The sequence below is a fragment of the Pseudopipra pipra genome, chromosome 20 (assembly GCF_036250125.1).
Source record: "Pseudopipra pipra isolate bDixPip1 chromosome 20, bDixPip1.hap1, whole genome shotgun sequence".
NCBI classification, from domain to species: domain Eukaryota; kingdom Metazoa; phylum Chordata; class Aves; order Passeriformes; family Pipridae; genus Pseudopipra; species Pseudopipra pipra.
Window position 1 is genome coordinate 5086859 of NC_087568.1, and position 24346 is coordinate 5111204.

The window sequence follows — 24346 nt, forward strand, 5'->3', positions numbered from 1 at the left end:
AAAAAACCCACCTACCCAAAGGCTGGGGAGAGAAAGAGCAGCTCCATATGTTAAGTGTGTTCCTGTAAGCCTGAGGATCCTGGATCCAGTTCCAGCAGGAGGTCCTCAACTGGTTTGTGAGAGTCTCAAACTCAGCTCCTGGGAAGGGGGAGGGAGGAAACACTGTCCCTAAAGTTTCTATAGGACTAAAGATCAGAAATCCCTGCGGGCTTGGCCACGTGTCTCTACCATGCAAGGAGCAGAATCAAGACTTGGGTTCAGTCCTTTGCTTCTTGTTGGCAGCGATGCAGAGACAAGCACCCAGTGGGCCTCATGCTGCTCTGCAACAACACCAACACCTCCAGGGTATCCTGGAGTGGCACCGACAGGCTTTACAGGCCTCATGCAGCCCTTCTTCAGCTGGAAGGATGGTCATCTCAATAGGAGTAGGGAAGCGAAGGGGAGAAGAGAAGTGCCCTTCAAACAGCTTAGCTCAGTATCCTGGAAAGCTGCAGTTGGAAAACTGCATCCTAGGTGCCCTAAGAGCAACCTCACCCTGCGGAGGGGAATTCCAAGGAAATTTCTGCAGAGGATTCAAACTGCAAGTGGAAAAAAAAAAAAAAAAAGCCTTTGAGGTGCACGGTTTAAAGCATCAGACCAAGAGGTTCTATGCTCCAGGGACCCTCAAGTTTCTCTAGGCCAACATTTGCTGGTGTGGCTAATAACCAAGTAGCACCACTGACAGAGCGCAGCATTAGGGAGAAGAGAAAGAAGGAAAAAGGAGGGAAATGAAATCAGAACTCACTCAATGCTCTCTGGTGTCCCGGTGAGTACACAGGGCCTCTCGGGCATCCCACCACTGTCTGCAAAGGAAACAAGAAGAAAATTTGTAATACATGGAATTAAAAATGTGGCAGCTGTTTCAGTAACTATCAAGCACCAATGGAAGCACCACCCCCCTGCACGCAGAACATGCTAAAAGAATTTAAAGACATCCAGGATCAACATATTTTAAATGATTTACTGGATGTCTGCATTCCTTTAAAGCCTTCCCCACCAATTAGAGGGAGTGGTAAGAACTCAGATGACATTCATCAATAGTTCCATGTACAGCACTGCAGCACAGCCTTCTCCAAAGCAAACTAGCACAGAACAATGATCCCATTTGGGTGGATGGTCCCATTTTATGATGCAAAGCAAGCACGGAGAGCTGCTGCCACCCTCCTGGAATGTCTTCTGCCAGGACTTGGAGCTGACCAGACTAGTCAGAGGCAAACCACAGAGCTGAGCAAAGTGGCACCACCAGGAGGGAACCCAACAAAATGGACTGTCCATTTGCACTGTACTCCATTTGCATTGTGCCATTCCCCAAACCACCTGACAAACCTGTTCTCTCTGCTGGTTGGGAGGTGGGTCCCACAACAGCTCTCCCATGTCTGTATCCCTGTTAATGGTGATAACACACCAGGATCATGGGAAGTACCTGATCTAATGGCCACAACACCCTTCAACAGTAAAACCTGTTCACCCACCATACAAAGAGCCTCTTACCTGGAGCAATTTGAATTTTGCAGCCAGACTCTGCCTGAATCCGTGAGATCTGTTCTCCTCCCCTGCCGATTACTGAAATGAGTTCAACAAGCATCAGAACATACCATTTCCCCAGGTAACTGCAGAGCACCTTCCCCCTTTTACTCCTCTGCAGCTATCTATAAAGGAACAGTTTGACTCCAGGATTGCAGAAGAGACATCCACAGCATGATCAAATTCATCACAGCAGAAAAAAACCCACTAAAATACTGCTGAAAGTTATTCTATTTGCTTGCAAAAACAAACCAAAAGCCCTGTCTTGCACTGGAATGGAAATACATAAGGCACTAGTTTGAGTGCAGCTAGAAGAGTAATTTAAGTACATCTTGTTCAGCCTGAATCAATAAGCCAGTTATCTGGGGGACTAAAAAACACAAAGACTTTTATTTCTTTAAAATTCCTGTTTTACTGCCATTTTTGAATGGCCATACTATTTGGCTGGTCTGCATTTAGACAGAACTACATCCTGAAATGCTCCATCAACCTCAAGTGAACACAAAAATCCATCTCCCTTAACTCTCAGAGTTGACACATTGCTGTTTCACAATGAGACACACAGAGGACAGACTGTGCCAATCTCCATTCCTACCCTTCCCAGACTGCAAAAAGAGCAAAACTGTCAAGTCAAACAGGTATGCCTGGCTCAGGATGCTCCCAAAGAAGCATCCCAGCTGGGGGTTTGCATCCCCCACCTCTGTGTGCCCCTGGACCAGGATCAGATTTAACACAGAGATGATGCCTGCAAAGCTCCCCTCTTCCAGGGCCAAGCATCCCTCCAACACTGCCCCACGTGTGGCACCAGGATTGATAAACAAAGAGGTCTGGCAGGAGAGGAATGAGCATTTCCTTTGCAGGAATTTGAGTTACAGTCTTATGGTGTCTTTCGAGTCGGGACAAAACTTGGCGCCCTATGGGGTAATTATCACGGCCTGTTATTTTCCTTTTTACTCTCCATATATCAAATTGGAAGGGATACACAGAGACCCAGCAGTGGAAGAGTCTATGCAATCACTGTAGTAACACATCAGCAGGAGGTGCCATTGAAAGGAAGAGTAATGATCATTAAGAGGAAGAGAGAAATTAGGATCAAGCTTGAAAGAGAACAGTATCAGGAATGCAAATGCAGCAAAAATTCTCATCTGGTTGTGTTTCCCTGCAGCAAATGTAGGAGAAATTTAAAATTCTGTTTAACTTGCCTTTAGTCAACTCATATTTTAACATTTAAAATATGGTTCCCTTCTTCAGCTCTCATGGTTTTGCATACTCAAAGTAAAATGTTTCAATGAGGGGAAATGAATTCACTTTTGACTTGTTTATGCATTGTGCTAATGGGAATTCAAAGGAGAAAATCACTAGAACTCCTAGTAACTTGTACCAAATGCTCTTGTTCTTATTACAGGGACACCAAACTTTTCCATGCAGTTTGTATCTGGGTTTTAAACACAGATCCTCTGGTCCCCACGAAGACAGCATTAAACAAGGCTTATCCAAGGCTAGTAAGCACAAAAACTTGTGTCAGAATAAACAGCATTCCTGCACAGGAAACACATCAAGAAGCATCAAAAGCATCAAGGTACTTACTAAATCCAACCATTTTATCAGGCACTTTGAACTCTTCTGTTATTACAGCCCTAAAAGAAGAAAAAAAAAAAAAAGAAAAGAAGAAATCCTCATCAAATAGTCATTATAAAGAACAGTTTGGAGACAATTACATCCCTGCCATGAAAGCTGGGCTCAGCACAAGGCTTCTGCACACACCACAGTCAAAATCATTTGTTTCTGAAGGGCCCTCTCATGGTCACCCAATTCCTCCTATGCTGGATCCATTTCCAGTCTATCTCTGCTATCTTCAATGGAGCTGCTGGAAAAACCTCTTTTTGTCATTCTTACAGACAGGTTTAACAAAAAAAAAAAAAAAAAAAGGCAAAGTTTCCTTAATATTGAGCCTAGACCTTCCAAGAAGCATCTGCCAACTGATCTGGATATGCTCTTCCCAAGACACACTAATCAAAGCCAGTCCTGGCATGACCCCCCTCCAATATTCACTGGTTTGGTGTTCTGGGGGTTTTTTGCCTGTTTGTCCTTATCATTCTTTTCCTTGGAATTAATAAAAGTTGCCTTTAATTATCCTCTGAATTCTTATTATCTCAACACTTCCATATCTATTGCTCTTTGGACTTTTTCAATGTGGCTCTGTCTCAAAACAGCAGCCAAAAAAACAGTTTCCTAAGACCTGGCTGTAGACAAGTAAAAGGAATTAACTTGGTTATTTTGTTATGCCATCTCTGTCTTGTGGAAAACACAACAAAATGAATATGAAATTTGCATATATGCATTATATACCGTTTGTTCAGCAATCTCAAAAGCAATTAAAGACCTGCATAGTAAATTCAATGCATGTTTTGTGGTGAGGTATTTTAAAATGTTTCCACTTTTTGTTTTAGATCAGTTAGGGAGGGTATAAAATACACACTGTATTAGTTAAGTTGCAGATAAAGTACTAACACTGCCCACCCCTTTCTGGGCTGTTCTAGCTGGACATTAGCTTTAACTTAACCATTAAAAATTCAAGGTTCTACAGTCTTCATGCACATTTTTTGTCCCTTCTGCTGAGGCCCCAAACAGCTGGTCAGGATGGAAATGCACTACTATTCACCTTCAGGCTAATGCAGCTTTAGAAAAGCTCTCCCCCCTTCCTACTCAAAACGAGACAAACAACACCTCAAGACCAGGATTTGAGAAAAAGTGATAACTTGACATTTGTATTAGATGCTAAGATGTGCTGCACGACAACTCATAGTTGCTTCAGTCTCCTGAAACCATCTTTGACAAAGGAGTCATCCCAGGTCATATTACATCAACAAAACTAAATAATAATAATAACAATAACACATCTGTTTGATAGTTCCACCATTTGTCAAAATGCCAGACCTTTTTAAACTTTTTCTTTTTTGCCCCCAGCCAGGGCAGGGGAAGGGAAAAGAGAGAGAATTTTTTTTTTTTTTTTGGTCCTGCAGATTTACAGGAGACAAATCCAAGTTTCACATCCACTCCTCTTTTTTTCATCAGAACAAACAGCCCAGGCTGGAGAAAACCCAAGCTGACAGTTTCTCCACATTCTCAACCTCTGACTTCCTAACACTACTACAGATGGTGGATCAATAAACAATTAGAACTGATCAATAAATAATAAAACATAACCCACTGCTTACCTTTGATGTACCAGGGCCCCTAACTGGTTACCTACTGTGGCAGAGAGAGAAAAAAGGGAAAAAAATCAAAGCATTAGCACGGATAAACTAACTTCATCCCTACAGAAAAAGAGTTCTTACCGTTTCATCAAAAAAGAAAGAAAAGCAAAACAGTAATTTAGGTTCAGTGGCTGAAATGAATGCGTTATGTGGTACAAAACAGGAGGGGATTTCTTGATCAACACACACCATAACCCAGTGTCCAGCTGAACACAGGATAGGGAATTGATCTGTGTCTCCCCATGCTGAGAGTCATGGGAGAAAATCCTGCCTGCCCAAATCCAAATCCCTGCAACTAACCTCCCCCCTTCCCAAATTAAGCCCAAAGTAGTAAAAAAAAAAAAAAAGAGTAAAAAGGGAGGAGGGACAAGAGAAATTTCAAGCAGACTGGTACGTATTAAAAACAAGAATAAAAGCTGAGCAGAGTCAGAGATTCACTCAGTCCAGGCCAAAAGCATTAGGGACCGCTGGCACATACTTCTCTCTGTGTCTCTGATCTGTGCTCCATGGAGCCCACTTACACGGAGACCTGTTAAAGGAATAGGTCTGTTAAGTCACCTCGTGACACCCAAACAGTATTTAAGCCCAACCAAACACATGTTCCTGAACACACACATTCCAGGCATTTCTGGTGGTCCTCCTATGATCGGTTATCTCCCCACTGACACCCCTCAGACAGACTTCTCTCCCCCCCAACCTCAACAGATTAGATCTTTCTTCCAAATGTTAATAGGGAAAATATCATTAGACCAACTCATGCAAAGTGGGAACACATTCCCTGCTGAGCTTCCTACTGGACTTTGCCTGCAGCAAACCAGCTAAAAACCAGACCATTTGGTGCTAACAACCAGTTGAAAGATTATATTGCATGCCTGGAGGGCACAGGGAGCAAAACAAATGAAGCTGGCCAACATGTGAGCTGTGATAATAAAGATGCTGTTCCAAACTACCTTGCAGCAAGCTGCACATTCTTTGACCTGAAATAAATTGGCAATCAGCTGGCAGGGATAGAAAGTGGATGCATCTCACACTCTCTAAACCCAGTAGAAAAATGCATAAAGTTTGTGGCCAAACACTTTACTCAGAGAAAATAGACAAAGAGAGTCAATACTGTATTTCTGCTGCATGTCAATACCTTCGTAATAGTTCTGGACCATAATATTGACAGCATATATATTTTATTACTCTCCCCAGCTCGGTGATAAGACAACTGCTGCTTTATTGAGTCTGCTACATTTGTCTTTGCATATTCTCATCCGGAATATAAAAAGCTCTAATTTGATAACTATGAATATTGCAGTTGAAAAAGGTAAGTGATGTAATGGGGATTATTTGCTCTGGCTGATAAGCTCCTACCATGGAGCTGAGTAAACAGGACCAAATTCAGAATCTTGCCCCAAACTGCACTGCGGATATTTTTAGTACACCCAGTAGATCTGGTGGCTATTGGTGTAGTGTGGGGTTGCCACAGCCAAGGCCACTCATTATCAAGATGCCAGGAAGAGTGGTTTTAACTGTGCAAGGCTGTATTTAAATATTCACTCGGCATTTCAATTCACTGTGGCAGCTCTGAGCAGCCTGTTCGCTGCAGCCGCTGCCCACAAATTATGAGACAGACACACATCCTATAATCAACTACCCAAGTTCATGCAAGGAAGGGAAGAGCCTTCATTTTGTAACACAATCCTACACTTGAAAAAGACAACTTCTTAGGGGAAACCTGTACGAGCACGGGAAGTTAAAGCAGTCAGGGAATTAATGCTTTAGATGTATGTAACAAGGTCTCCAAACCCATTCCAAGTACTACCCAACCATAATAAGCCATTCACCACTCCAGGCAGATATCAGCCTTAATGTACAAATTACTTCCAAAAAATAATGCCACAATAACTTATGTGAGAGACCATTCCTTCCACATTTCACAGATAACCTCTCCAAGAGCTGAGACTGAAGGCAGACAGAGAGAACTGGAAATGATTTACTTCCAGTCAGTTATGATTTCTCTCTGTTTTGGTGGGGAAAAAAAACGACCTAAAGGTCCATTCCTTCTCCAAAATGCCCATTTTGCTCTGAGAAACAGGGACTAATAGAGAGGCAGGGCTGGGGCAGCCCTTGCTCGCTGTAATTCCGAAAGCTGATGCACCATTCCACTGTCTCCCTTCACACCAAGGAGGGGGCTGAACTCTGACAAGCCACGTACGTATTTCCCCATTTTACATCTGTTGAGTACAATTTAACTGTAACTGCAGTCATTTTACTGCAAATAAGGAAAAACAGTGAATAAAATCAGCACAATTTCCTACTAATGGCACCTGCTGGTTGATAACTCTTCATTCTGCTTTAGGCTTCACCTTAACTGAATTCCACCTAACAGACACTCAAAACAAATGCGGATTTTTTTTCCACCCCATAAAACAGAGCAGTGCCTCCCACTAAATTAATGTGCATGATGGGAATATACAATCTTGTCAAGAATACCTTCATGGCTAGAATAAAATCAGAGTGACACATCTCCCAGAGAGCAGTGGAACAGGGCTGCATTTCATACTTTTGAACCAAAGTGCTACCATCATAAATTTTAGAAGGCTACAAGAGATTAGTTAATTAAAGAAAAACCTTGCAGTATTTAATGATGAAGAATTAGGTTAAGTGGTCAAAACCTAATAATTTTTGTGTCTGCCTCCACTGCAAATCTTTATAGGTGTTTTTTCCCCTCCCTTAAACTGCCTTATTTAAAAAATGGCCATCTGTAAAGTCACAATTTTGCAGAACAGTGGCATTTTGTGCATTAAGCTAACCTTCTGCCAAGAGACCTGGACTTCTGCCCTGGTCCTACTGCTGCTGCAGAGGTGTCAAGGAGCATCAGCACTGACTTTCACCAGCAGCAAGATGGAAATAAAGTTTCCTTCCTCCCACCACTGTTTTTATTGAAAACATGTTAGAGCAAAGAAATAAAGTCCTCTGTACAACTGGATCATGTTGTGTTTGAGCCTCTCAGTTCTACAAAAATGAAATGTTATTACACCAAGACAGGCCATCTTCATATCTGGGTGCACCAGAGGAGCTTGGGGAGGGGAAAGGGGTGGAGGGGGGTGGTGTGTGAAGCTTCTCCAAGGTCTCTCATCTTTGTTTTCCCAGAATCAAAGGATGCCCCAGCCCTCAGCTGCAACACTGCTGCTGAACCCTACAGATCTCACAGGACACTCCTTGAAAGCAGCCCAAAGCAGGGCAAACAAAGGTAACATCCTCATCAGTCTCTTTCCAGCAGACTGGAAAGCTGCTGCCTATGAACAAAAGGAGGCTGCTTCTCTAAAGATTATTTAGCATTAAATAAATTTATTAAATCGTGCTGGTAATTAGAGGGAGCTATTAATTAGAATGGAGGCCAGGGGAAGCCTTTGGCCTGCTGGGATCTGTCCTCAGCAGCAGCCACAGGCAAGATGCCACCAGGTCTCTCTGCAGGACTCACCTGTCCCTCATGCTCACCTTTGCTGTGAAACATTAACCCCTGCAAGTGGCCACAGAAATGCTGGATACAACTTCCTGGGAGCAGTACAATAAACCTGATCTCTTCCCTGCACTACAGATATTTTCAGGATTATTTTAAAGTTGTTTCCAGAAAGGGGAGATAAATAAGCCAGGGAAAAGAGGAATAACAGTCTCAAGCTCCATCCAATACCCCCAAGCCAGGTCACCAGGGCTGAGCCTACAGCTCTTGGGTTCAGATGAGGGTTAAAGTTAAGGGGAGTGCAAAAAGCACTCATATTCTGGTTTCCAGCACGATGACAAATCTATTTTTCCTGGAAATGCTTTAAAGGCAGCTGCATTTGTTTTGATCAGTGCACTGTCACCTGTCTTAAGACCACTTCCTAAGCTGCCAGCCAGCCACAGCAGCAGCTGTTTACAAAAACAGACGGGAAGAATTAGATTGTCCTGAAAGACAGACAGTTTTCCTGTCACCTTAAATACTTCCTCTGGAGCCAATTTTTTCCAGCAGTATTAGCAACAGCAATAATTTCCCAAGAGCTGCATGGGGATAAGGAAGCAGTGAGACCTGCACCCAGCTGTGAACATGCAGTATACAGGGGTAAATTTCCCACCAGATTTGTTTCCAAGCTGTCCAGGGCAGCAAAAGGTATCCAAACCCCTGCACAATAACATTTCTAGAGCATGTGTAACAACACAATTGCTTCTTGACAGTGCCTCCAAACTGTGGTTCACAGACAAGCAGAAAATGGAGACAAGTGTGGGCATGCAATCCTGACACCCCTCCAAATAGAAAGTGATTTCCTACTTTAAGTGTCCTACCTTCCAGATGCTAAAGGTAAAGCTGCCTTATAGACTTTTAATGTCATGGCAGCAAGAGCAGGTAGCCCAAGACTAAGATATGGATCACACCACAAACATACAGAGCAAGGAGGACTGGCAGCTTCAGGAGTTGCTTTGCCAGGCTGCAGGTAAAGACTAGTACAGGAGTATCACACAGGTAGGTGGGGAACTCACCACACACCTGTATCTCAGTACAGGACTTGCTAATGCCATTAGAAATAAAACCAAAGCTGAAAGAAGCAATACAATCCCCGTTCCTACCTTGACAACTCCCGTTTTTTTTGTGAAATTCCAGTCCTCTAAAAATATTACTTCCATCATTTCTCTTCTAAGATCTCACAGATCAGATTTTTGGGAGGAGAGTGTGACAAAGCTATATACAGATGTATATGAACAACCAAAGGGCAAATACAATAATACTTTAAAACCAGCTACAGACAAGGTCCAGAACCGAACAGAGGGTGAGCAGAACAAGAATACAGCAGTCAGGAGCAGCCAGTCTGGAAGGCTCCCCCAGGAACAATACCTGCTCCATGGAGTTATGTATCACAGCACAAGAAACCAGTAATAATGTACATTTATAGCCCAGACTGCAACAGTGCTGACACGGTCTGTGTCAATACAAACAAGGCTCAGCAAGTTCATGGCTCACCAGTGCAAGTTTAAGTACAAAGTCTAACCTGTGCTGTCACTAAGCCCTACAACCATTTCACATGTTACAGGTTCCTAAAACCCATTTTGCCAAGAGGTCAGATCTCTCAGTTCAGTCTGATGAATCAATGAAAGCAGGGCAAATGTTGTGAATGACTGGTTCCCAGAAGGCTATTTTTATTCTTTCTCACCCACAGCCATGTCCCAAAGCTATTCAGACACAGCTCAGAGCTGTTCAGCATTCCCCAACAGGGAATGTGCACAGCCTGTGATGGCTGAGCACCTTCCCCTGCAGAACCAGCACCCACCAGCACTGCCAGATCTCCTGCTTCTCACAGATATAGTGATCCTCCAGCTTGAGATACAGTCCCAGACAAACCCCTCCTTTCCTAAAACCCTCAACCAAAGGAGCAGCAACCTGTTGCTCAGATAGAGCCAACAGCAGAGAACAGAAGTGGGTGGTGGCATGTGTTCAGAAAACAGTAACATTGCAAGCCAGGGGCTCCACATAAAAGAAACTTCTCCCCATGCTCCAGCATGTTCTTTCAGACTGAGGAGCAGACGTGCAGTTATTTTCAGCCTTTGTATCAGACAGAAGTTTTTTTCAAAACAAAGTGCTAGGCAGCAGCCTTGCTTATCTCCTCAGTATTCCTGAACATATCCATGGGGGATTGAATCACCCTGCAGGGCTACCTGTGTCAGGAAAAATACTAGAGCAAATAGTAAAAGGAAGACATAGCCATGTTTTTCGTTTTTGTCATAATCAACCACAAGTAAAGGTGAGCTCTTTGCAGCTACAAAGCAGCAGATAATACAGTTTAAACACTTCTTGTAACAATGCATACCATCAGATTTGTCAAAACCAGAAAACTCTTGTTCTAACATTTCTGTTGTTCCCAAAGATAAGACACTAATGGCTTATTTTAAAACTGTAACACTTCATGCAATATTGACTCATTACAGTTACCAGATAAGCTCCATTCAGTAAACTATTACTTGGCTGGGACCAACGTTAAAAGCTTCAGAGACTTCAGAATTCTTAAAGAAAAACAATGAATAAAGCTAAGCTTGCATCAACTTATATCAATACCTTTTCTCCTTAAAATTTATGTGCAAAGCAACCAAAACTTTTGACAGCAACTCAGCTCCTGTGCTGTGACCACTGCTACCCATGGAAGGGAACACAAGTAATGCTGTTCCTACACACTGCCTGCTCCCAGGAAAGAAGGGTTAACAGGGAAGAACAGCTTTACTATGTACATTTGGCACCCTATACATGGGCTCCAGCACAGGCCCAATAAGCACATCCTCCTCCCTCCCTAACTACCACAGAACAAGATTTAAATTACAGTTTATTTGCTAATTCCCACAGTTCATGAATTAACAAAGAATGGCTTCACATTAACGCTAATGCCTTTAGATCAGACTAAACAGCACAGAGAATCTTGTATAAAATTTTTATACACAGAAAGATGGGTTCTCCATCCTTAAAGCAGACAGCTGCCTCCATGGAGGAACTTCAGGAGCTGCATCCCCAGGGATGATTAATCACAGTCAGCTTACCTCCATCATCCAGGGGCCGTTTCTGCACTCCATAACCGTAGACTGACGGGTCCACAAGTGTTGTAGAATTATTCAAGTGAGGAATATCTCCAATTTTAGCAGCAATCTATAAAAACAGGGGATAAAAGCTTGATTAGCATACCTGAAGTTTCAGCCACCACAGGTAAACACTTTCTCCCAATAAGACCTTGACCCCAGTCCAAGCTTCTTTCAGGTGGTTTGTAACAAGGTGTTTCTTTTGTAAAGTAAACAATTTTCTGCTTGCTTTTAATATTTGCTTAATTAAGATCACATTCACCCAGTTCCTCTTCCTGATCACAAGCAGGCATTTGCTCCCTGGAACATTATATTCAGAATTATTTGCTCGATGATAGCTGACAAGCTAAATCTTGCAAAGAGGAGGGTTCAAATTAGCTCACCAGCTTTGTCCTGGACAAGCTGCCACCACCAGAGCTGTGTGGGAGGACACATAATTCCTCTTGTGTCCAGATCCAGACGCCCAGAAATGCACACTCACACATCCATGGGGGAGCAGAGGGAGAATGTGAAAACACACAGCACAAGCACAGGTTTGGGAACTCCCTGTCAAAGAGACTGGATCACTCTGTTTGCTGTATGAGGAATAAGCCAGTGGGCAAATCATCAGCCCAGAATTAGTTTCCATTTCCTGGAGTGGTCAGTACAGCACAAACACAACTAATGCTGCCTGTGCTTCCAACCCTTCCAGAGGGGGAACTGCCATTCCCTGCCAAGCCAGGGTGCAAGGAGTTTATTTACAGGAAAGAGGAGACAGTCAGGTATCACAATAAGGGGACTTAGGTAAGCAACTAAACAAGTTGAGGCACACACCTAAACATCACTTCATAAAAATGAAAAGTTGATCTCACCTCTAGTGACATTTGGGAGCTCTTCCACCTGCTCTCTGAGCTAACTGGTGTAAGCCCACCCTAAAAACATACAGGTGCATTCCCTGGGTGCTGCACCCAAGTTAACACCCCCTCCCAGGCAAACTGCAGTCCCACAGCACTTCTTGCCTGCATAAAGTACTTTGCTGTAATAAGCAAGTGCAGAACAAAGTAGTTACAGCACAAATATAAAGCACAGTGTATTCTACAGCATTTGCTTCCTTTTACAGCAAGAAGAAAACCATTGCATGGGATCTTTACTAGGAGACTGATCTCACTCTATTATACCTGGATTTCACCAGAGAATAAGCAACAGGAAGAGATGAAAGAGTATTTTACACAGTGTGTTTTAAATGACAAATTACATCTAAAGGTGTTTCTAAAATTTGCGTGTTACTGCAACAGAAAGACATCTACAGTAACTCTGGTTGTTGACACTACCTTCTGCTGCAGTGGAATAAACAACTGGCCAAGATTCAGAACCACAGGGTGCTGAAAAAAGCTATTTGAAATAATCTTGAAAGATTGAGGGCATTGCTTTTAGGGAGAGAGTAGGAAACATTTTGTTCAATGCCTTGCATGAAAAGGGCTCCAAGTTTGGACCATTTTCTCCTCATATTCCATTCTGTCCTGTCTCCTTTCAGAAAGTCAACAACTTCATCGTGTCAGAAATACCAGAAAGAGAGTAAAATCCTCCTCTGGTACCAGCACAATGATCCTGTGGTGAAACTTTGATGACAAGTGTTTTGTACATCAACATCTCCAATCAGCCCCCAGAAAGCTGGTTCTGAAAGCATTACCACACCTTGGGCACTCCATGAGGGACTGCCTTGCTTTTTTGTTAAGTGCTGTACTGCATCCATGGATCCAGCCCTTTGCCCACACGCTTTCCCCTTACATTTGGGGTGTGGAGGATTTAATGAAGGTACCACAGATGTATTCTGACTACTTCAACACCGAAACAGAAATTTTAAAATATATTTTACAACAATCTATTTGCACCTTTCACCTATTAACTTACAACGTAGACCAAAAGGAACAGTGTCAGGTAACACATACTCTGACATGTTTTGGGATATTTGATTTTAACATCCCCTTCACAAACTCTCTCTCTGTTAGTGTTAAAGCAATTTTTACATTATCAGCTTTTGGTATATTTTCCTCTTTCCCCCCCCCTCCTTTATTTAAACTTGCACCCTTATCTCTAAAGCCTTCCAGCTGCCACAGGATTACAGGCAGACAACATGTCACCTCAACTACAGCAGGAAAAAAACCATCCCGCAAAATTAAGAGCTTGAGCTTTCAAAGTACATGTGGCAGTTAAAATACATTTTAACTTCTCATGTTTGACTTAAAATGGGAAGCTCAGTCTTTATGACAGGTTCAGCAGGGGGCAGGCACAAAAATCAGAATATGGCACAAGTAAGCAGACCCAGCCCTTATCTGCCAAAATGACCTTGAGTAATGTTCTGCTGTTAGCCAATGCTTTTGTCCTGCTGTATGTCTGTCTTGGGGTTTTTTCTGCCCTTAACACAACACATCCATTTTACCAAGCTCTGAAACACACTGGAAAAAAGCATCACTGTTCCTGCACCTAAATTCCCCAAAATCAAGCTCTCCAACAAAGACTTTAAAGGACACAGCACAAACCCGAGCTACAAACTGCAATGGTAAAGCCAAGAAAAGCACAATGATTCCACACAGTTGTGTGAGGGACACATTTTTTTTTCCTATACCTTGCACTTCTATACCTTTAACAGACATTAAAAATGGTGTAATAAAAACCCCACTTAAATATGAAGCTTCTTTGCTAAGCACAGCAGGGCTCAAACACAAACATCTGCAGAATTCAGTTTTAAGAGGACGGGCCCAGCTTCTAGGAAAAACCTCTTGGTGCTGCCCTGCAAAGAACAGCAACTGATAAAATCACCAATTCTAGGTATTAGCAGAATAAAAAAAAAACAATAAAGCCCTGTCATCTGACCCTTCAGACTGTTCTAGTGCTCGTGCTGCTCCTCCCATTCCCTGAGCACAACACTGGAGTTGGTGTCTCCAGAGTTCTGGAGGAAGCAACAAAACCTTCCACAACCACTGAAGTTTCATATCACAGGTGGTTTTATTAAATACTAAAGCAATTGCAAAGCCCTAAAGCTATCTGAGGATGATCTGAAAAATGACTCTGCGAGAGGGTAAAGAAAAGTTCATCTAAGACCCTTCCTTCACCACGGAAATTAGAAGTTGGAGCCTGATATAGAACAGGATTTCAAAGACTCAGCTCGTTAACTCTCAGTAAGTCTCAGGGTGTTCACCCACTTTTGAGGTACCCAAAATGGCCCACTACAGGCTCACCAAGCCTCAGCCTTTCCTCTTCCCAGCATTCCCAGAAATTGGGATTCAGACAGTACATCTGGCAGGTTACAAAACCAGCACATGAAGGAAGAGCTGCAAGCAAAAGTGCTGCACTGGAAATGGGCTGCCAAGGAGAAGAGGAGAGGGTGAGCACCAAGCCAGATGCTCTTTGGTCAATAAGAACAAAAGGCCAGTCCAAGAGAAATGAATTTTAGTCCAAAGTACTAACAGCTCTGCTTATGTTCTGATCCTATTACTCAAAAGGGGAGCAAAATCCTCTCTCTCTCTCTCTCACACCCCAAAATGCCACAGAAGAAAAGCCACCCTGCCTGGGAGCAGCCAGGCAGATCAGTCCCCACCCATGATCCACTAATCCACTCACTTGAGGTGTGGTGCAGAAGATGCAGGACAGACCATCTCAAAGCCCCAGTACTGCCTTAAAGAAGTAATTATTCCTAAATCTCAAATATTTCAGCATTCACAAAAACTCCAAGCAAGTCCAGCACAAACACTGAAAGCAATGTACAAATAATTTCTTTCAAAGGTATTCCAGGTTTCTTATTCTTATGTCAGCTCACATCCCAGCAGCTCTGAGGAATGCAGTTGCTTTCCTTGGATCAGGAAAGTCTTCCTTGTTCTGAATTGTTTAGTTATTCATAACCAAGCACTGTATTCCACAGCATGATTACAGTGTTATGGCTCTCACAAAAACTGAATTTAGTAAATTTGATTACTACTCTTATGTGTGACATTAAGCCCTGAAAGACTCAAACATCAAGCCAGGGATGATGTACCAACCCCTGAGACAAGAACTATGACTGAAGTTTTTTTTACTCTGCTCCCTCATCCCCCTAAAGCAAAAGGAATACTCTGCAAAGGCCAAAACCAGCACAAAAGCTGAGATCTCCACACCAGATCAGTACAGCTCAGGCAAATACAGCATTAAACACCCCTGGTGAAAGCTCTGCCAGCACTTCCACAGAAGTCTTGGGTGTAAATGTAACTGCCTCTACATCCCACCTGATTCTCAGCCAGGAAGTTCCATCACAGATTGCCTGGGTGGTGAGGCAAATATCCATCCCCTGAGCAATTAAGGCCACCCTCACTGACTTTTGGCAACAAGTCACCAGTGACAATTCAGTTCTGTGCAGCACAAGACCACCTGCTCCCTTACAAACCCTCTACAAAACTAGATTAATTCAAGTACTTTCGCAGACAGAGGGGAATATTTTAGCACTCCAACAGCTCTTTTCATCCCACAAACAGCAATGGAAAAAATCACGTTCAACAGTCAGCAAACAACTCACTGCACAAAAATTTAGGACACTGTGCTCCCACAAACACGTGCAGAGCCCACATTTCCCAACACACTCGTTTTCCAGAGCAAAAAAGCAGCAGGAAGGTCGCTGCTGAAATCTTCCAGCTCAGACCAACTCGTGGAAACCCAGCACAAGCAGTGTAATCACAGCAAGTGTAATGAACTTAAGAACAACAAAATCAAGTAAGTGACCACAGCTGGGGCACAGAAGTATTTATTGCTCCATTTCCTTCACACGTGGGTTGTTGGGGGCTCCCAAATTCACCCCACAAACACAACCACAGCACCCAGGCAACACAAATTTGGATCAATTTGCCATTAGTGCTGTGTTTTAGCCCAACACCAGGTTGCTCCAAGGCCAGTCCAACCTGGCCTTGGACACTTCCAGGGATGGGGCAGCCACAGCTTCTCTGGGCAACCTGTGCCAGGGCCTCACAGGGAAGAATTACTTCCCAATATCTAACCTAGATTTCCCCTCTTTCAATTTATACCCATTCCCCCTTGTCCTGTCACTCCAGTTCCTGATGAAGAACCCTTCTCCACCTTCCCTGTAGCCCCTTCAGACACTGGAAGGTTCTGTAACATCTCCACACAACCTTCTCTTCTCCAAGCTGAACAGCCCCAGCTCTCTCAGCCTGTCTTTGTAGGGGAAGTGCTCCAACCCCCTTATCAACATCATGTCCCTCCTCTGGACTTGAAACATGCTCACAAAATAACTCCAACCAGCTGCAATGTACCAGCAAATAATTATTTTCTTTTACATAAAAGAGTTATTCAGCTGCTAGCAGGTGGTAATATTACCAGATATTCAAAAAGATGTTTTTGCAAGGAGAGGCCTCCAGTAACAGACAACCAGGTCGAGACAAGCAGAGTGCAACACCCCTCAATTTAACTGCATCAGGCAGGTAATCCTGGGTGTTCAGACATCAAGGCCAGGGGGCTTTGCTAGTGAAAGAAGTGACACATGACCTCATCAGGGAGGCAGCTCAGACCCCATCTGCCTGTGCTGAGGAAGAAAACAGAGACCAAAGAGCAGAGCAGCTCGTGGTGTCCCTGGAAAGGTGCCAGGTGTTGATCTACAACACAGAGTGGCTGCCACACTGATTCACAGGTGAGCTGAGAGCCAGGGCAAAGCACTTCAGTCCCATCAGAGAGAGCATCTGAGAGGTCTCAGGGCCCAGCTTAGTTTCTCCAGAGGTTTCTCAGTGAAATCACAGGGAGTCTGGGCAACAGAAGGAGATTTCTCCCACCTGGAGAGAATAAAGTCAGGGTCTTTGAGCACCAGCTGTGCTGTGGTCCTGGTGTTACATCTCCTTATGGTGCAGTCACTAAACACAAGTAAAGCACAACCTGTTCAGAGGTGGGACAAACACCTGGGACAGACATGGAACAGATGTGATGAACAGCCACAACATCTGCCCTGTGAGCAGCTCCTTGTCCTGGAGGCACTTCCCACAAATCAAGGAGCATACAAACACCTGGAATATCCTGTGCTGAAGACAAGGGTGCTGGTTCCTGAAGCTCTGGGCACTTCTACTGAAACTTTCCATTTTAGCACCATGTAAGCTCGGAGGTTCCTCTGGGGAGCACCTCCCTCCCTCCCTGGAGGGAACGTGAAGCTCCTGCACTGCTAAGGTTTGTATTCACAGAATCACAGAACAAATCAGTTCGGAAAAGACCTCTGAGATCATCAATTCCAACCTGTGACCAATCACCACCTTGTCAACTAAAGCAGAGCACTGAGTGCCAAGTCCAGTCTTCTCCTAAACACCTCCAGTGATGGGGACTCCACCACCTCCGTGGGCAGCTTGCTCCAATGTCTTATCACCCTTTATGGGAAGAAACTCCTTCTAATATCCAATCTAACCCCCTCTGGCACAGCCTGAGGCCATGCCGTCTCCTCCTATCCCTTGTTCCCTGGGAGCAGAGCTCGACAACCCCCCCCGGCTTCCCCCTCCTGTCAGGGAGTTGCAGAGAGCCCGAAGGTCTTCCCGAGTCTCCTTTTCTCCAGGCTGAGCCCCCCCAGCTCCCTCAGTCGCTCCTGCTGCTCCGGACTCTTGCCCCGCTCCGTTCCCTTCTCCAGCCGATCCATCGTTCAGCCTCCCGCACAAGGCCCCGCTTAAAACCCACATTAACACCAGCCCATCCCCTCCACTGCCCAGAGCCAGACGGCCGCGGGCCGCCCCCCTCCCGCACATCCCCGGGGGCACAGAGGGGGCAGCGCGGCCCTTCCTCAGCCCCGCGGCCTAGCGGCGCCCCCGCCGCCGCCACCTCCCCCTCCCGCGCGCCCCTGGCCCGCCGGCCGGCGCCTCACCTGCCGGACGCGGTGCAGGGCGTCCACGAAGCCCTCGGGCTTAATGCCCACGGGGGCCGCGCTCTGTCCCTGCCCCTGCGCCAGGTCCGCCATGGCCCGCGCCCGCTCCGCCCGGGCCCGCGCCCGGAAAGGGAAGGAGCCCCCCGCTTCCGCCGGAAGTGCCCTAAGGGGGCGGGGCGTCGAGGGGGCGCGCGGGGAAGGGCGGGGCCGCTGGAACCAGGCGGGGAGGGGATTGGGTGGGGGGAGAGGGGCGGGGCCAGCGCAGGGCACGCCCCCTGCGGGACCCCCCAGAGGACCCCCCTGAGGGGAGAGCGGGGGAACCCCCGGCGGGACGGCCGGGAACACCCGTGCTCTTGTCCCTGTTCCTGTCATCCCATCCCTGCCCCTTCCATCCCATCTCTGTCTGTGCCATCCCACCCCTGCCCATTCCATCCCATCCCTGCCTGTAACATCCCGCCCTTGCCTGCTCCAACCCATTCCTGCCTGTTCCAACCCATTCCTGCCTGTTCCATCCCGTCCCTACTTGTAATATCCCATTTCTGCCCGTTCCATCTCATCGCTGCCCGTTCCATCCCATCCCTATTACTGCCATCCCATTCCTGCCCGTTCCATCCTGTACCTGCCCCTTCCATCCCATCCCTGCCCATTCCACCCCATCCCTGCCTGTAACATCCCATCCCTGCCTGTTCCAACCCATTCCTGCCTGTTCTATCCCATTCCTCCACCTGCTCTTATGACCCTGTCCTGCCTGTGCCATCCTGTCCCTCCGTGCCTGTGCCATCCCATGCCAGGCTGTGCCACCCCTTCCATCCCGGCTGTGGTGTTGCAGAGGTGCCCTAACAGAGCCTCCCTTTAACCCCTCCATGGAAACACATCACCCACAGCATCTGTTCCCTGCCTGGCTTGGCCCATATGTTTGAGGACTGTGTTCCTGACCCACAGGGCTGTGGTTGGGCACTGCCATGGTATTGGTGACACTTTTCACAAAGCTCCTGGACATGGAGTGTCCGTGTGCTCCGGGGAGCTCTGCCAAGCACTGGAGCTCCCAGAGGTGCCCATGCATCCCCATGGAGCCCCCAGGTCTGGTTCAGCACCCAGTCATATCCCTCCCACTGCAGCAGAGCAGCAGGAGACTCCAGGATGATGCAAGGACCAGTTAGTCCAGGATTAATGCAAAAAACATGCAAAGCTTGTTCCTTGAGCAGGACCCTGCACAGCTCTTCCTGCTGCTTTTTGGGGATGTCCTCCTTGAATGATACCTCCCTGATTCCAGTCTGCAGCCAGCTCCTGGTCTGGTTTACACACTGAACCTGGAATAGTCCAAGGTTCCCTGATCCCAGACCCCATTTCCCAAAGCCCTGAATATGAAATTCAAATCCCAAGTGATGTCCCACAAAGCGCTGCTTCCTCCTCAGCTGGTTCTTGTTCTTTCCAGTTTCGTGCATCTCATTTGTGCCTACACAAGTAGGCAGGAATTGCTGAGGCTGATGGAATTATCTGGTGGCTTTCCAAGAGCAGGGAACGTGCTTCTTCACTGGGATGCACAGTCTGCTGCCAGTCACCTTCGTTGCACTGGCTGATCTCCAGCCTTTCCTCCTTTCTGATGTTGGGATCATTTTCTTAAGCAAAAAGTCCATTTATTTTAGGAGAAAGGGACAGAGACCATGGGGGAAGGATTTTAACCATAGAATCACAGAATCACAGACTGGTTTGGGTTGGGAGGGACCTCAAAGATCTTATTCCAACCCTGATTCAACCTCTCTGCCTCGGGCAGGGACACCTTTCACTAGACCAGGTTGCTCAGAGCTCCATCCAGTCCAGCCTAAAAGGACCTGTATCACCTCAGCCATTCCAGCATCTTCCAGCCATGGCAGAGGCAACTTCTCCAGCCATGCCTCCGGCTTTGCTTCTTCCTCTCTTGCAAAAAGAAAGCACAAAGACTTTGCTGGATTCAGGGACTTTTCCCCTTCCTAACCCCGGCTAGGAAGACCCAACATGTTCAGCACCAGCCTCTCCCCAGCTGCCCCTTTCACCCAAGCAGGTCCTGGGTGGAGGGATCACCCTGACAGCCCCACTCAGCTCTCAGGGGTGCCCTGTTCTCAGCAGGATTCACCCCATGACTCTCTGGCTAATGCCAACCTCAAAGTGGCTGCAGAGGTGACCAAGCCTGAATCCTAAAGCCCCCAGTGCTTCTCCCAGCAGGGAGGAGCTTGAACATTCCCTGCCAGACCCAGAGCTGAATTTTGGCAGCCTCAAGCCCTAGAAAGAGATGGGGGAAACTCAATGCCAGGCAGGACTAGGATAGAGGCTGCTGGGAGGGTGACAACCAGCCCCGGTGCTGGACGGGCAGGGATGGCTGGGAGGGAGCCTGCGAGGAGAAGACATCAGGCAGCAGTCTAAAAGAAGGAAATTACAGGCCTTAAACACTTCTAGAAACAAATTTCTGATGTAAATCTTCCTTTTGAGGAATAAAAAAACAGGGGGGAGAAAAAAAAAAAAAGCAAGCAAGGAGCGATTCTACGCCTCCATCACCCGCCTCCCCCCCCAGCCCAAGACACACACACACCTTCACACACACACGCGCTGAAATTAGTTGTGACAGCTGAAATTCTCCGCTCCTCGGACGCTGTTTGACAGGGTACTTAAAAAAGGAGGGAGGAAAAAAAAACAAGGGGAAGAAGAAGAAAAGGGAAAGTGGTTTGGTGTCGCACGGGGGAGGCGGAGGGGGGTGATGTGGGGGGGGGTTTCAAGTGATACAAGACGCATAATTCAGGCTTCTTGGATTGCAAAAGCTCCTCTTACCTAAAGGGCCTGCTGCCTTTATTTTTATCCAAATGGCTCAATTACTGCAAAGCCCCACAGAGAAAATTATGGATGTTTGCCTCTATTTTTCTCCTCTTGTCTCGACAACTGTAGATATTTTGTTTTCCTTCTTTCCATCTTTTTTTTTTCTTTTTTTCTTTTTTCTCCCTCTTGGTGGTGGTGGTTGCAGGGGGTAGAAGGTGGCTGGGAGTGAGATGAGGTATGGATAGGGAGATGTAGGGGACCTGGGGTGAGGGATGGGGCACTGGTGTGTGATGGCTTTGCCACCATCCCACAACTTGGTCCTCTCTCCGTCTCCCTCGCATCACCTCCCACCTTTGGCTGCTCACATCTCTTTCATCCCCACATCCCCCACTCTTCTCCCTTCCTCCAGCTCTCTCTCCCTCTCTTCTCCCCCACCTTCCTCCTCTCCTTCCCCCTGCTCTCCTCCCCATCACCCCCTCCCTGTGCCTCTCAAAGCCACCATAATAGCAGCTTGTTTGGCACTTCAGTTGGTCTCAATGAGAAAATTCCCCTCTCTCCCTCTTTTTGCCTTCGTTATTTCCAAACCCTGCAATAGCTCCTTTGCTCAGGGCTGCGGGAAGTGCCCATTTTTCAACATTTTTCTTTGGCTTATGTTTGTCATCCTCTGAATTACCGCACCGGGGAGTCCAGTCAGCCCGACACCGGGCCCTGCTATTCACGCCTCTCCTGCTCCTTGAGATCATGTAGGCAGAAATTAGTTATTTATTTCGAGCACCACTGCAATGCACTTCCCCACACAAGTGTTTGTTTTGATCTCCTGCTGGAAAAGGAGGCTCCACAGGGAGTGCTGGTGCGGCGGCAGCGCTGAGTCCGGTGGGAGACTCGGTGAGGGTAGGGCAGGGTGGGGGAAGACCCAGGGGTTCCTGGGAAAGCTGTGAGCATGGATACCCCCACCATGCTGAGCTGCTTCCCTGAGGCTGCTCCTCGAGCTGATGCTCTCTGCAGGTTCTGAGAGTTTCCAGGTGATCTTGTCCCATCAGGAAACCTGGTTGTCCGTAGTTTTACCTCTAGGTCAGATCTGAGACTGTGTGGAGCCAGGGGAGCATCCCACCCCAAGTGGCCATGACTGTACCAGGCAGTGCTAACCAGGAGTCTCTGACAAATGCTGCAAGGTTGGGCAGACTTGGTGGCTGGAGGAAGAAACCCTGCTCCAGCACAGCCCACAGCCACTGGACACAGTCCCCAGCCCCATTAACCAACTGCTGTCCTGCCCACCCCACTTCACAGAGCAAGGCTACACTGGCAGCCTGGCTTTAGGGCAGACCAGGAAACATTCACCAGCTCAGAGATAGTCCCAGTCGATGGGACATGAGAAGGACACTGCCAGTCCTTGGAGGTTGTGATCCACCTCCCCCTTCCCTGTGCCAAGGTCAGGAGCCAGCGAGTCCCATGACAGAGCCCAGTGGTGCCATTGCAGACCAGGTTGGCATCACTGTGGCTCCATAACCAAGGTGTTGGCAACACTCCAGAGCCCTTCTCCCTGTGGAGATGCCACAGGCAGGCACAGGCAGCACTGGCACTGGCAGGCTTCAGGGAAGGGGCCCAGTGAGCTGCAGCTTTAAAGAAAGAAGAGGAGCAGCAGGAGGAAGAAAATGCAAAATTGGCCCAGTGGGTAGACCTGCTATTTAAGTGCAGTTGAGAAAGGAACGGGAGGAATTACAGGAGAAATGATAGTGCCCTGACAGCTGCCATTTCCCACCGCCAGTCTCCCCTAATGGAGTCCTAATGTAGTGGTGGGCTCTTCGCTGACAGCCCACCCTGAGACAGGGCTTGTCTTTGTGCTGGTGACAGATGGGACAGTCCAGCAACAAACCTGTAATCCTCTGATTTCTGCCTGCACTGGCTCAGCTTAACCCCTTCTTCCCCCAACACCCGCTCGCTGCCCAGGTGTGTGGCTGGTGCGGGGTCTGACCTGCCCCCATCATCCCATGGCAGTGTCCAGGTCTGGCAGCTACACAAGGCAGTGGGAATGGCAGGCAGCTGCCTGCAGCTCCCTCCAATTCACTTGGCTGCTGCTGTCTGGGACAGCGTGGCAGGGGTCCAGCCTGGTCACTGAGCCTGAGCAGGCAGCAGCACGGCTCCTGTGGGTCTCTGGGACCCTGCTCTGCCCCTGTGACAATGAACTGGGCAGGTGAGTGTGGGCAGGTGAGTGCAGGCAGGTGTGCTTGGCAGCACAGTGCCTGCCAGGAGAGCTCTGGGCTGCCTGCCCAGCACAGCGCCCACCGAGAGCCTCCCGCTACCACTGGCTGCCAGTTCTGGCACTGAACCTCCTTGCCTGCCTCAAATTAGCCCCAAACAAGGGTGTGATTAGGCAGTTTTAAGCTAAAAGGTGTGACAGCTCCCCCCGCCCCCAGACCAGGCTGCAGAGACTACACACAGCTCCAGTCCTGTTCCCCAGCAAGCTGGGGGTGGCAGCAGGAAAAGCTGACAGAGTTTTTCTGCAGAAAAATAAACACAGCTACTCCATGCACCAGTCTGTGTCCCGGGGGGGAAGGCTGGGTGTGCTGGGGGACCCTCTGAGCAGAAGGGTGAGCAGAGGGATGCTCTTGCCCCTGGGATGCAGAGGGGGAGATTACCCACCTTCTGATCTCTTCTCCCACGTCCCAAAGGGCCCAAAGCCCTCCTGGTGAGGGCTTTTTGGATGCTTCTCCATTAGGCAAAGGTCCAAGCCCCTCTGCCCCCTTCACAGCATGAAGCATCTCTCACTTGCACACTATCTGCCCTCCGTGGGCACCTGAGTCTCCATTCCCTCTGGTGAAACCCACTGGCATCCTTCTAAGCTGCAAGGGAACTCTCTCCCATTAGCACGGGGCAGCCAGCCCTTCCCAGCCTTCAGGCACAGAGCCATCACCCCAGGATCACAGCCACCGAGCCTGGTGGGGTCCCAGCACACATCTCCTTCCCACCCTGAGCTCCCATCCCAAGGCAGCTGCCTGCCTGCTTTCCTTCCTCAGAAGGAATTAGCAGGTAGGACAGAGAGCTCCAGGCAGCTCTGCTGGGTCCATCTGCTCATCCATCCTGCTGCAAAGTGGGGCCTGACCAGATCCCCACTCCTGGCTCTGTGAGCATCCTCTCCATCCGATCCAGACCTACCCAAGGCCGTGGTGAATAGAAACATCCTCATCCCGCATCCCTGCCCCACCACACCCTGCAGAGCAGTTGAGACCCCCTGGGGCTGATCCTGGTGGATGGTGAGGGTTCCCATCACCCTCTGGTCGCTGGGGAGCCGTGGCAGCGTTAGACCCTCCTC

At 47.4% G+C, this 24346-nt stretch overlaps 1 protein-coding gene across 6 annotated transcripts in view; it reads right to left on the reverse strand.

Annotated features, from left to right (window-relative positions):
* FUBP3 (far upstream element binding protein 3) overlaps positions 1-18409 on the reverse strand; it is a 38868-nt gene extending 20459 nt beyond the window's left edge. For 2 of the 6 annotated variants that reach the window (XM_064676888.1, XM_064676883.1), the window contains exons 1-7: positions 18250-18407; positions 11364-11469; positions 5299-5349; positions 4782-4815; positions 3151-3200; positions 1531-1602; positions 785-842 (exon numbers count right to left, since the gene is read on the reverse strand). In XM_064676888.1, the coding sequence (XP_064532958.1) occupies positions 785-842; positions 1531-1602; positions 3151-3200; positions 4782-4815; positions 5299-5349; positions 11364-11469; positions 18250-18342 (464 nt within the window). In that variant the 5' untranslated portion in view covers positions 18343-18407. Of the gene's footprint in view, positions 1-784; positions 843-1530; positions 1603-3150; positions 3201-4781; positions 4816-5298; positions 5350-11363; positions 11470-18249 lie in introns of all 6 variants that reach the window. The other 4 variants (XM_064676887.1, XM_064676884.1, XM_064676886.1 and 1 more) reach the window with 4 other exon arrangements.
* Between the last annotated feature and the right edge of the window lie 5937 nt (positions 18410-24346).